This window comes from Chenopodium album, chromosome 13, assembly GCF_948465745.1.
Source record: "Chenopodium album chromosome 13, dcCheAlbu1.1, whole genome shotgun sequence".
Taxonomy (NCBI): Eukaryota; Viridiplantae; Streptophyta; class Magnoliopsida; order Caryophyllales; family Amaranthaceae; genus Chenopodium; species Chenopodium album.
The window spans coordinates 13553315-13566651 of NC_137846.1; the positions used below are offsets into that span (position 1 = coordinate 13553315).

The 13337-nt window shown below is 36.9% G+C and overlaps 1 protein-coding gene across 3 annotated transcripts; it reads left to right on the forward strand.

Moving 5' to 3' along the window:
- Positions 1–419: 419 nt before the first annotated feature.
- On the forward strand, positions 420–5819 carry LOC145576361 (uncharacterized). Of its 3 annotated transcripts, XM_081634129.1 has the most exons (7): positions 492–527; positions 1028–1712; positions 2053–2113; positions 2704–2776; positions 3089–3137; positions 4046–4169; positions 5359–5819. In XM_081634129.1, the coding sequence occupies exons 2-7, from the start codon at positions 1657–1659 to the stop codon at positions 5464–5466; spliced, it is 471 nt and encodes a 156-aa protein (XP_081490255.1). In that variant the 5' UTR covers positions 492–527; positions 1028–1656; the 3' UTR covers positions 5467–5819. The 3 variants fall into 3 exon arrangements, with proteins under 3 accessions (XP_081490257.1, XP_081490255.1, XP_081490256.1); XM_081634130.1 differs by lacking the exon at positions 492–527 and having other exon boundaries at positions 1028–1114; positions 5359–5818; XM_081634131.1 differs by lacking the exons at positions 1028–1712; positions 2053–2113 and having other exon boundaries at positions 420–527; positions 5359–5815.
- Positions 5820–13337: the final 7518 nt, after the last annotated feature.

Consider the following 13337-nt stretch of genomic DNA (forward strand, 5'->3'; position numbering starts at 1 on the left):
AACAGTGCTTTAATGTTTTTTTTTTTTTGCCAATTCCGAGCTTAATTTGATCCATAAAGAATCAAAACAACGCCCAAAACTTAACCCGAATAATTTTCGTTACGAAAATCGAGAATAAAAAATATTAATTTAATTACTTGAAATAAATTATTAAAATGAACCAATAATATCATGACATGTGTCATGATTTAACCATAATTAACGACCGTTAGTTATTAATGACACTCGGTGAATTTTATAAAAACTCGATGGTATTTGGTGAATTTTAAAAACCTTGATGACATTCGGTGAATTATTAAAGTGCTCGGAGGCATTCGGTAAAATAACTGAAATTTTAAAGTATTGTAAATCTGTAATACTAGACGCGAAAGAGTGACTTTTACAAGTGGATTTCCGGAATTTCTCTCCCCCTTTTGCCTCCCTCCTTTTTGTTTCTCCATTCACTTCAATTATACAACTCCTCCACCCGAAAAAAAAAAAAAAAAAGGGTAAAGAGGAGATTACATCACTCAAACCAAGCAATGATGGTAAGTCTCCTAAAACAATTCATCTGCAATTTTCTTAATTTGGTTTAGCTTTAATCTCTCAAATTTCTGTATATGCTTTTTCCTGTAAATCTGCAAACTACCCAGTAACTCCATATGCATTATTTTGCGTTTTTTATTGTTACATTTTGGCAAAGCTACTAACTTTACCAATGTATCTTTAACTTCTAATTTTGTTGCTTCACAATTGATAACCAGACACTAATTTCTTCTTCTGTCATATTGAATTCTGATAATTGCTGGTTGATGCAAGAATATTGTTAAATTTAGATGGGTTTATTTAAAAAGAAAATAATAATTCAGCATCTTTGAATTATTTGGGTCAATTTTTTAGATCAAAGCAGTTGCAAGTTCATTTGATGTCCCTTGTTAAAATGCTAGCACCGAAAATTAATTTCGAGAAGTATAAGCTAAAGGGCATATTGCATTTTGGGAACTAATGATATACTTTTTTTTTTTTTTTTTTTTTTTTTCGAATTTAGAAATTTTCAGGGCAAGAGTTATTATGTGGGAATTCTCGAGATTAAAGCACTCCTATTTTAAGAAGATACATGTTTCATGATGCCAATGTAGTGTATCTTGGTATTTTGATAGTAATATTTGATGGGTACATTAGATCTCATATATGTTTCACTATCTTCGGATTATAAACAAGATTAGGGTTCTTGCAATAGGAAATTTAGTAATGTTATAATAGGTTTATAATCGGAGTAGGCATTTTTTTAAGGTTATATTGATTGGCGTTGTGTATTGAAGAAAGGAGATGGCTAGTAGGGTTAGAGAAGACTTTACTCGGAGCTCAAATTTAATTTAGAAGATTTCATTCTTCAATTGATATTTGGGAAGTTTTTTCAGTTGATAAACGAGAAATTGCCTATGCTGAACACTTGGATTGTGTGTCCTGGGTTAAAGTCTCACTTGTTTTTGTTTATGTTGAAGATGTTTCTGCATAAATAAGATTACTGAAAGTGTATGTTGAACTTTGTAGCATATAAGCTTCCAACTTCGTCATGGTATTAAATATGTGTATATGTGGACAAAATAATAGTGCTTCGACTGTAAAATTAAATTTGAAAGCAGATGTTTACAGTCTTGCCACTCTTATACTTGAATGTATTCTTTGCTTGAACTCCCTCGCCTTAATAGTGCCACTCTTAATCTTAGTTGGTAAGCTGTTATCTCTTACATTCGCTCTATAACTTACATTAGATTGATCTACCAGCTCTATGCTTTTCAGCTTATACTTTCAGTCTTACAAATTTATAACCTATGAATTCATCCCAAGAAGTCAAGAACACCTCTGCTGCCCTGTGATACAGCTGTCAATATGCCTAAATTATGTGTACTCTAAACATGCTATCAAGACCTTGCTATAATATCTTCCCCCCCCCCCCCCCCCCCAAAAAAAAAAAAAAAAAAAAAAAATCTGATCATAGAAAGCTGTGAAAGATGAATATTTAAAGGTTTTGTAGATGTTCCATATGACTGTGATTTGTCTTCATTATAGGAAAGAAGATAAACATTTTACAAATGTTGGGTGCTATTTCTTCGGTTGCCAATCAATTTTGGTATGGAACTTCACTTTTATACATGGTTTAACTTCCCGCTCCATTATTCTCTCAATTTATGAGGAATTTATTTGTTATATGTTTGCACAAGTGAGTTGTTTTAGAGAGTAGGAGAGAATTATAAGCCTAAGGAGATAATCCTCTCACTACCAATTGGTTATGGCCCTTATGGGATAAGACTTCACATCAACTTGCAAGTGGTATAAGCTGAGGTTAGCATCTGACATGGGACTGCACATATATACTAGTGGCACAAACTAGATAACAACATGAAGTTCACTTTTTTGAGGTTAACATTTAATAAGCTGAGGGGACAAGCTCCAGACTCCAGTTTTTCTTGTTGCAATTTCGCGCATGTGCATGTGTGTTGACATATATTATTAATACCTAGATACAAATTGCCCCATTACGTGTTTTGTCTACCTCTAAGTTTGCTAATTTTTTGTGGACATTGTATGAAGGACTCTGTTTATGGTTTATATTTTATATTCTTCATTATTATATATTATATGGCTCTCTTTATGTCAAACTCTTGCTGAGATTACTAGTCCTGTATTATTACTGACTCTTACCGCTTCCTCTTTATGCAGGAAAAAGAAGCAAAAAAGGAAGCCTTTAGAAAGTACTTAGAGTCTAGCGGCGCTATTGATTCTCTAACTAAAGGTTGGCAATTCTGTTTACCTATAATTATATAATCTCTTGACGAGACACATACATGATACGTGTATGTGTATGTACACATAGATGTACTCATGAAGATACATGTATGTGTTTGTACACATAGATTTACTGATGAACTTTTCTATATATCTATATGTGGCTATGTGCGCAGAAATACAAGATCTTTTAAGGTGGATAAATTCTATATGTTTTTTAAATAAATAAAAATAAAAATAAAAAAATAAAAAAAAACATGTTGGTTTTCTTGCATAAATAGTCATTGTACTTACCAGTTCTTGTACATCTGTTTTGTAGTTCTTGTTGCATTGTATGAGCAAGATAACAAGCCTTCCTCTGCTATAGAGTAAGCATCTCTTACACTTTTCCCTCAGTTTTCTTCATGAATTTGTCTCCTGTCATTATTATTGTTGACATAAGAGATTATCATACTTATATAATTTTTCTCCTCATCCTTTTTCTGTGATATCTGCATTGACTTAGAAATTGACTTTCACTGTAGAGTCCTTATGGTAAAATAATGGTGTATAATTTGGTGTGCTCTCCTATATCCAAATTGCCTACTTCTTCCGTTCACTTTTCATTACAATACATTGACTAAAAATTTAAGAACTTTTGTTCGAAGTGTTGCAATTAAAAGTGAACGGAAGAAGTATTAGCTAAAAATCAAAACAGCAGGTTAGGCGTTTGGCTCTATTCCAGTGATACAATGCTAACAGCTTGGCATCTTCATGACTTTGGCAACTATACTTTTGAGTAGGTAACTAGGTTCAAAGACCCACGGAAATGTGTTCATTCCTAAAATCCTACCTCTGTCAATCATGGAGTAGCTTAAAGGCAGATCAATAAGATTATGTGTACGTTGTACCTATGTGGAAGATATATAGATGATAAATCCTCTGCCAAAGGATATATTAGCCACATTATTGATTTTTTTTGTTGGTTTGTCGGCTTTGGTTTATTTTTTGGTTGTGTTGACTGTAGAGAGACACTAGTTGTCTACCGTTTAAATTCTCTTATGGGATTTATTAGTATATATTTCACTGGTCACTCGTTTATAGACAATTATTTTTATGGCAACTTTGGAGTGGTTGTATTTCTTTTTGGATGGGATTGGAGCTCAATCAGTCATTCCATTCCCCAACAGATTCCCTGTGCTTTTATTAATGATTCTACAACTATTAATTATCAGTTATGATAGCTTGTTTTAATTACGAACATCTACCTTAATGTTTTATAGTTTTGGTTTTACAGATTTGTGCAACAAAAATTGGGGGGACCTACTGTTGCTGAATATGAGAAACTTCAGACTGAGATGTCAGAGCTGCAGGCAAAATACAAGGAGCTTCTGGCCACCCATCAAGAGACTTGTAAGCAGGTATTTTCCTTTCCTTTTATCGTATTCGTTGTATAATTTCCATAGGCAGTATATATGTAAGCCTTACAAGCACTGCCCTCAGCCTGATGTGTGTGTGTGTGTGTCAAAGCGTGTGTGTGTGCGTGCGCACGCGCGTGCCTGTGTATGTGTGTGTGTGACAAAGCAAGTCTTCTTACAATCTATGAGATTAAAAGTACAGGCACTTCGAGACTTCACAAAATAGGCTAACGTGTCTTAAAAAAGAACTATACAACTTTCAGTTTGAGAACCAACTTCTATCATTACTGCTAGTTTTCTTAGGAATTATACTTCTGCATCTTCCTATCACCTCTTTCTATATTTGGGAATCATCTATTGGACTATCACACTCCAGATAGTATATACAGTAGCCAAAATGACAAGCATAATGGGCACATTTCCTGAATTTGCTCAATTTGCTTCTGTTCCTGTTTCAATTCAGCACATTAGATAAGAAAAGCTCAAGGTGTGATACCAATCTTGTCTTTAATCCCTTGGTCAAGCTTACTGAGGGACATTAAAAAAAAGAGATGTTTATGTGATTCTGTTTGAGACTCGCAAATGGCACAATTCTGAATTTCTGATGATCAGCCTGATAAATGTTGACTCTGCAGAAATGCAAATGAATATATTTCTAATATTGGCGTACACTACTAATCATCTAGTGGGCCATTATCTTAATCACAATACGCATATCATCCTAACATTTAATCTGTTCATCCTATTGATAATATATGGCTTTTTTTTTTTTTTTTGGGCTGTGGAATTTATTCACATTAAAACCCGTACCTCATAATTAAGAAATGAAATGGTTTGACTGAATGCCCCTTTGTTAATGGTAAGAACACCTTCTATATTCGTTTGTAGTTGCCTAGGACTTGTTACTTATCTGACTATATCCTTAAACCTATTTGCATAACAAGAAAATTATAAATGGACTGATTGAACATCAAAGTGGTGTGTGCATTAGTGGAATTATATGGATGATTAATTACATTTTAGGGAAAGTGACATTAATTTTCGGACATCACCTGAAATTAGTACATGCGACTTTAATTCCCGGATGGTGGGTGGATTATTAGGTTTCCCTCAATTTATTGATTCAAACTCAACAAAATTATCAGCAAATTAGGAAGGTTATCTTCTGACGAAGAATTTTCACTTTTCTCAGTTAGAACAGTACAAAATTTCTTCCACCATAACCATCTCAGAGGAAACCATTGAAGATAAGTCTCAGAAGGTGAATCATGAAGATGACAACGAAGCAGCAGTACACTAGACTAAGATGAATCCAGCTTAACAAGTTTTGTCGATATAAAGGATTTGAGTGAAGGCTGATATAGCTTTCTGATTCTTGTTCTTGTTGCTGTATGACCATCTGCAGTAATTAGAATGAATATGAATTCTTGTGTAAAGTAATGGCTTATTATTTTTTACCTCTTTAGGGGTAATTAATTGGGTTTCTATTTGTAAAGGTCTAAGAGATATACTTGAACTTCATTGTCTTTGGAGAACAAAAAATTTATGGAGTATGGATTTGTAATGGCTTATACATTTGCTTTGTGAACACTGATGAAGTTGTATGGATTTGGATGCAATGTATATACTCTATTTATTGAAAAATTCCTTTAATCTTTTTGATGCTATGTTACCTTCCCTTAGTTTGTTGAGCAATCGTAATAAGGTGTCAATTGGGTTGGTTTTGAATCAGGTCACTTTGGGTTGGGTCATTTTCTGGTAATTTGTTTAGGTAGATTTCAAGGTTAGGTTCGGTCGGATCATTTTCAATTCTATCGCCAATATGCTTATTTTAATAAAATTATCACCATTAAAAACATTGATTGTAAGGTTGGGTTGGTATGGGTTAGACCTGATAATTCTGACCAAGACCCGATGACCCGACCCGAATGACTAGACCCATGACCCGAAATTGACCCAAAATTAATCCAAAACCCGAATCAACCCGACTCAATCCCCGACCCGAAGTGGGATTGACCCGACCTTAACCCGAAACCCGAAATGACTCGACCCAAAACGATTCGATCTGAAGTTGACCTGATTCGAAGTGACCCGAGACCCGAAGTAAACCCGATACCCAAAGTGACCTGACCTTTAACTTGAATTAATTGACCCAAATAGACTCGAAACCCAAAGTTACCCGAACCAAAATTATCTTATACCCTATATGACCAGAATCTATTTAAGCTAAAGACTTGACCTGAGCAAACCGCAATAGAAAAAATCGAAATCAAACTGACTTAGTTTTTTTATTAATTTGTAATGTGTAACAATGTAAGTAATTTACAAATTTTGAGCATTACTTTTCTCGATTTTTTCGGCCTTTTATCTCTATAAGTTATTAAAAAATCGTAAAAAGATTGAAATTTAACGACTATTCTATGGAGTTTGTCCACAAGATTAAAAAAATTAACTAAAGCTCAAAATAAAAGTCATAATTCTCACAAGTCTAGAAAATAAATAGTACAATAATAATGCGTACATAACATAATGTTCAATACCAAATGAAATTACAAAATAATCTAAATTCAAACAATTACTGTATTCCATGAAAAAAGTAGCCTTAATAAATATAGTGAGTTTCTCGTCAAAAAATATATAAATATATACTACCTCCGTTTCATATTATTTGCAACGATTAGGTATTTTTCCTCTCTACTTTATGTCAAATCGTTGCAAATAATATAAAACGAAGGTAGTATATAGAGTTGAATTTAACCCAATGCATCGACCCGAATATGACCCGACCCGAAGTTGACCCAAAAATTTGACCCGAAGATTGACCTGACCCAAACTAACTCGACCCGAAAATTAACCTAACCTGAACTGACCCAACCCAAACTTGACCCGACCCAAACTCGACCCGACCTGATTATCAGTTGACCCGAAATCAACCCGAAACCCGAAATGACCCGACCCGAACTTGACCCGATAACTTTTTGACCCGACCCGAAATGACCTGACCCATACTCGACCCGAATGACCCATTTGCCAGGTCTAGTATGGGTTCGAGTTGGACCTGAAATAATTTGTACTTTATACAGACTACAGGGTAATTTATATTGCCTCAATACCCTCCACACGTTTTCTTGAATTCTTCTATTTCTCATTTTACTTATACCAAACTATAGATGTGGGTTTCGGACCCTACTGGAATTCGATCGCTTGTGCTCTCGTTTTACAAGGATCTGTATATTCCTCCGCAATCTTTGGATATGCCGGAGGTTTCTTGGTGGGATCAACTTAATTTACCTTCCCTGTCTGCTAGTCAGCAACAGAATCTTATGGTTCCTTTCTCAGCCGAAGAAATTCGAACCGACTATGTTTTCCATTGATGATAATAAAACTCCTGGGCCTGACGGGTTTCCTTCGTCTTTCTTCAAAACTCATTGGCAAGATGTTGGACCATTTGTGATCACTGCAGTCCAGTACTTTTTTGCACATGGTTACATGTTGAAGGATTGGAATCGCGCCTTTATCGTTCTTCTTCCTAGGGTGGATAGTCCGGAGCTTGTTTCTCAATTCAGACCTATTGGCCTATGTAATGTTCTTTACAAGTGCATCGCCAAGTGTCTTACGGGCCGTCTTCGTCAGGTTTTGCCCTTTTTGGTTTCGGACTATCAGAATGCTTTTATTCCGAGCAGATTAATGTCGGATAATGGCTTACTAGCCCATGAGGTTCTTTCATTTATGAATTCTTCTAAGGCTCGAAAGCGGTTTTTTGCGGCCCTTAAACTTGATATGAACAAGGCTTATGATCGGGTTCATTGGTCCTTTCTGTTACGCGCGCTCAAGACGTTTGGATTCCTTAAGTATTAGGTCCATATTATTCACTAGTGTATCTCCACCGTTTCTTAACAAGTGTTGGTGAATGGCAGTTCATCCCCTGCTTTTTATCCTCAACGTGGTTTGCGGCAGGGGGATCCTTTGTCATCATACCTATTTGTCCTCTGTATGGAAGTTTTCTCGGCCTTGTTAAGGCAAGCTGAGAACTTGGCCCGGATTCAGGGTATTCGCATCTCGAGAGGAGCTCTTTCCATTTCTCATTTGTTCTTTGCATACGACTCCTTATTATTCTTCCAGGTTTCGCCCACCGCTTGTGATAATCTGCTACAAGTTGTGCAGCAGTTCTGTTCGGTGTCGGGCTAGATGATAAGCCTTCAGAATTCCTTTGTCAAGTTCAGTCTGAATACTCCTCCTTATTATAGGGATTATTTGGCAAGTTGCTTACGCATGCAGCCTCAATTGTCCCTTGGTACTTATTTGGGTCTACCGGTAGACTTGGGTCGTAGTAAAGTGTCGGAGTTTGGGTTTCTGGTTGACAAGGTTTCTGCCCGTCTTTCATAGTTTACCTCTCTTCGCCTGTCTACCGCAGCTAAGTTGGTCGTCATCAATTCGGTATTGGTGGGTTCGTTTAATCATGTTTTGTTTGTTTTCAAGATCCCGTCTTCGATTTGTAGCCGCATCGACAGTATGATAGCCCGCTTCTGGTGGCGATCCCCTTCGTCTTCTAAGGGTATGGCGTTTGGTTCTGCAACACTGTTACATCTTCCAAAAGGCCTAGGAGGTTTAGGCCTTCGTAGTTTCGCCCATGCTAATAAGGCCTTACTAGCCAGGCAACGCTGGCGGACTATTCATCATCTTCAACTCCTTCTTTCTAGGGTCCTTCGAGCCAAGTACCCATTCTTAGGCTCTACATCGGCCCAGCCATCTCGTGTGTCTTGGGGCTGTAAGGGTTTAATGGAGGGGTAGGATGTTTTGAACAAGGGTTTAGCTTGGAAGGTGGGTTCGGGTTCTCAAGTTCGAATTCTCGAAGATGATTGGGTTCCCGATGGGTGTAGGGAATATTTCAAGCATTACCCCAAACTTGAGCCCCACTATGATCATACACTTAAGCATGGTGGCGTCCAAAGGGAAGGAAGCTAGAGCAAAAGAGTCGCCAACAAGTTTTAGGAACTTGTAAACCGTTCACAAGGTGAAGATTACACCCATTAACGATCCAGGAGATCGTCAACTCCAAAAGGTCTTGAACCAAATAGGGTTCGGGGATGAAGGTACAAATCCAACCTAAAAGAGATAAACCTGCCCTATAAAATAGGCCTCTACTTTATTCTTCTCGTATTCATGTGCGCTTTCTGACTAACATGCAATCAATAGGTTAACCCTAAACCTGTTTATCTATGTTGGTTGAATTTAATGCACAAACAAAACTATTATTGACGATCACTTGAATTATAATCATATTAGCCCTAAACAAGATTATTAATTATCTTATTAAGCGTGATTACAAGTACAAATTCCCTTTAAACCTGCAAGAGAGGGCGTGATCAAGCAATAACAATAATATCAAGCAACATAATAACAATCATCACAATCATAATCATGTTAATAATAAAGCTTAAATATAATAGCAAGATCCTAGGCATGATACTAACAAGATTAATAACAAATCCTAGCAAGTGACTAAGCATTAAAGATCAAAGCTTTAGCCCTAACATGATACTAACATGATATTAGAAAAGAGTAAAAGGCACCCTAAACATGATACTAGAAAGCAATAATAACATCCTAACATGATACTAGGAATTAAACAAATTTAAACATGCTTTCTACAAGAATAGAGCAATAAGATTACATACTTTGATGCCTCGTATCTCTTTCTAATAACAAAATACACGCGTTAGTAACTTCAAGGAAAATATAAAATCAAAGAATCAAATCAAATAATTGAAATAGAGATTAGGGACCAAACCCTTAGAAATTATAACCTTTCACGTCTAGGGCGAAGGCAACTTCGAACTCGGCTAGGTGTTTCTAGATCTTGTGAATGCGGAATTTTGTAAGAGGGAAGGTTTAGAAAAAGAATAGAGAGAGAAAGCTTCTAGCTTTTGAGAGAGATGATTGATTGTTGTAGATTGTAGATGATAATTGTGTATTCTGAAAACGGAGGTTCAGGACCCTATTTATAAGAAAACAGTCCGGAAATAGGTAGAATTTGATAAGGAATAAAACTCCACTCTGTCGCTGCAAAACCGACTTTGTCGCCAGGCAACAGGGTCTGTCGCGTGGCGACAGCCTGGATTTCTACGCGCTTTCAACACGGAGTCCACATATGAATCAAAATCGATTTGTAAAGTCCGTATGAAAACTGAAATCGTATTTTTCATAAAATAATATTTTATTCCAAGTAAAACTTATCAAAATATAATTATTAATTCTAATTCTATTAGGATTAAAGACAACCCTCTAGAGAATTCTAGAAGACTATAATCAATTCTAATAACTTTAGGAATAATAATTAACATTGGGCCCTCCCCTAGATCATTGGCCGCATGTAAAGATCAAACCGGGCCCAGTTTAGTATTTTGGCCATAACTTCCTCATTATTCATCGGAATTGGGCTTATAATATATCGTTGGAAAGCTCTTTGCAAGCCCCATCCAACTACACTATTACTGGACCCTTGTCGTGGACCAAACTAAACTGGATTGGATGTTTTCATAAAATAGAGTTGTTTTCGAAAACAGAAAGAAAGAATTTAATAAAAACCAACCGCAACACTTGACCTTTCACACTTTCACCTCGTTCGATAATCATTCGACGCAAAAGGTATTCATCACTGGGTTTGGTTTTGGGGAGACACATTTGGGTGTCTACAATGGGGTACGTGTTAAATCTTCCGTGTCTGCGTCGGAAATTCTGACTCATGTTTCTTCCATTCTTATTCCGCGCTCCGGCGCGTGGGACATTTCCAAGATTCTTAGGCTCTTTGACAATTCTTCGGCTCAGCATATTCTTGCCTTGGAAAGGCCGCACAGACCTATGGATGATTTTGTTTACTGGAAGTTCTCAAGAGATGGTAGCTTCTCTACTAAATCAGTTTTTTCCTTGCTGGTTCAACAATCAGTTGTTTCGATTATTAGTACACCGGTTTCTGTGCAGTGGTGGAAGAGATTTTGGGGTCTTCCTCTTCTTCCATGCTTTAAGCTGTTTGTTTGGAAGCTGCTTCATGATGCTTTGCCGCTCCTGGCTCATTTGGACTCCAGAGGCATTCCGGTGGATCCGACTTGTGTTTTTTGTCGCGATGATTCGGAGATAACCTCTCACCTGTTTCGCGACTGTCGGGTCCTTGGTTCCCTTTGGCCTCCCCATCTATTGTCTCTAAGTGGAGCTCTCGGGGGCCATACTTCATTCCGAGACTGGATGGTGGACGTTGTCTCTTATTACAGACATGCTAAGGATTTCATTGGCCTTGTCTCATTTGTTTCCTTTCTCTAGGCTATTTGGGTTATCAGAAATCAATGCATATTTCAGCAAGCGGTGTGGTCTCCTTCTTTAATTCGCCACCTTGCTCAGGATTGGACAAATCGGGCCATACAAGCTCAGAATTTTCAGCAATATCTTGTCTCCATCTCGTGGTGCTCCCCTACGCCTAATCCTGATTGTGCGTGGATGTGTTTTCGGGGTGATGCCTCAGCCTGCCTCGATCATTGTCTTATTTTTTACGGTGCCTGGCTTTCCCACGATAATAGTGTTGGAGCTGGATGGGTATTCCGAGATGTCTCTTCTGCTACGGTTCTGGGTGGGGGTGCGAAGGCTGGTCGTGTCAGCACTGCTCTTCACTCTTCAGGCAGAGATGCAGGCTTGTCTGTGGGCTCTTTGGGCTGCTGTTCATCGCGAATACCGTAGTCTCCTCATTTATACGGACTACGCGGCATTGGTCTCCTTGTTCAAGCATCCCTGCTCTATTGATATTTCCTGTTTGTACTTGTTTCAGGAGATTCAGGAGATGCTTTCCCGCTTTTCAGCCTGTCGCCTTTGCAAAGTTCCTCGAAGCTGGGTCACTCCTGCGCACTGACTAGCAGTCCGGGCTCGTAATCGTTACTTCCTTTGTTGGTCCTTTTAGTTGTTTAGCTTGTTTTTCGTTGGTAGTGCTCTTTGTCACAAAAAAACCAAAAAAAAAAAAAAAAAAAAAAAAAAAAACACTATGGATGTTCCTCTCCTAAAATGATTTACACATTCTTTTTTATTATTAATTGTAGATGCATCATAATTGCTTTGCATGGTAGCTTCATGGTAATGTCACTTGTTACCAAACCTTTTATTTAATTTTTTAAATACTATCAGCATTCAGCAACCATGCATAATAATTGACGTTGTTTATCTATTAGCTTGAAAGACAAAGTATCTTAATCAGTGAATAGGACAAATATGATAAGGCTAAACATAATTTCATTTGGATGTACATTATCTTTATTGGTTATTGTTACCAAACAAAATATGTTCTATGTATTAGTATTATTGGTACCATGTCATGATCATGCTACATTTCTATAGCCGGTCCCAAAAAATCCAGTCCATAGATTGAACTAGAGGTATCAATTTGGATGTTTGGATCGGTTCTAATGAGATCGGGTTAGGTCGGGTCAATTTTTAAAGTTGAGTCATATCAAATTATTCTGTCCACTCAAGTCGAAATCTAAATCCAGCCGGTTTCAGATCAGATTGGGTCAGATCGGGTGTGGTTTTGACACTTTTAGATAGAATCAATGTCCAGTCTTTAATAAACTAAACAAATGTCTTGCCACTATTGATTTTTTTTTTTTTTTTTGGTTACATAGGAGTTGTACTCGATAGAGTGCATAGGTTAAATGATTAATAATGATCTTTAATTATTGAAAAAAGGACTGGGAGGAAAAGGAAATAATTTGATATTTATTGTTTGGATAGTATTTGGATTGGCCTAGAGAAAAAGAGCAATTATAACAATTATAAAGATAATAGGGAGTTATTTGAAGACTTGTAGTGTAATTACATGGAGGTTAGATATGAAGGAAAGGGATAATAAGAATAATATTAGACGAAAAAAAAATATAGGGGAAATGGAAATTGGTGAGTGGAATAACGAGTAGATAGAAAATAAGTTTAGGATAAGATACATAGGTACATTAAATCTAGCTTTCATCCTCTCCCCGCCTGCTTCTTCTTTCATCCAGGGTATAACAATACTTTCCTCTCTTATCGTTACCACCTTTGTACATATATCACCCCTTAATGCTCCCTCGGTCACTTTTTAATTGGCACGTACCATACTAGTATACTATCATAGGCACGATAAGTCAAATATCAAGT

Coding starts and splice junctions, on each gene's coding strand:
- LOC145576361 (XM_081634129.1), top strand. CDS start 1,657: ATGTATTCTTTGCTTGAACTCCCTCGCCTTAATAGTGCCACTCTTAAT. Junction 2,114..2,703: donor TCGGTTGCCAATCAATTTTG/GTATGGAACTTC, acceptor CTCTTTATGCAG/GAAAAAGAAGCAAAAAAGGA. Junction 3,138..4,045: donor AAGCCTTCCTCTGCTATAGA/GTAAGCATCTCT, acceptor TTGGTTTTACAG/ATTTGTGCAACAAAAATTGG.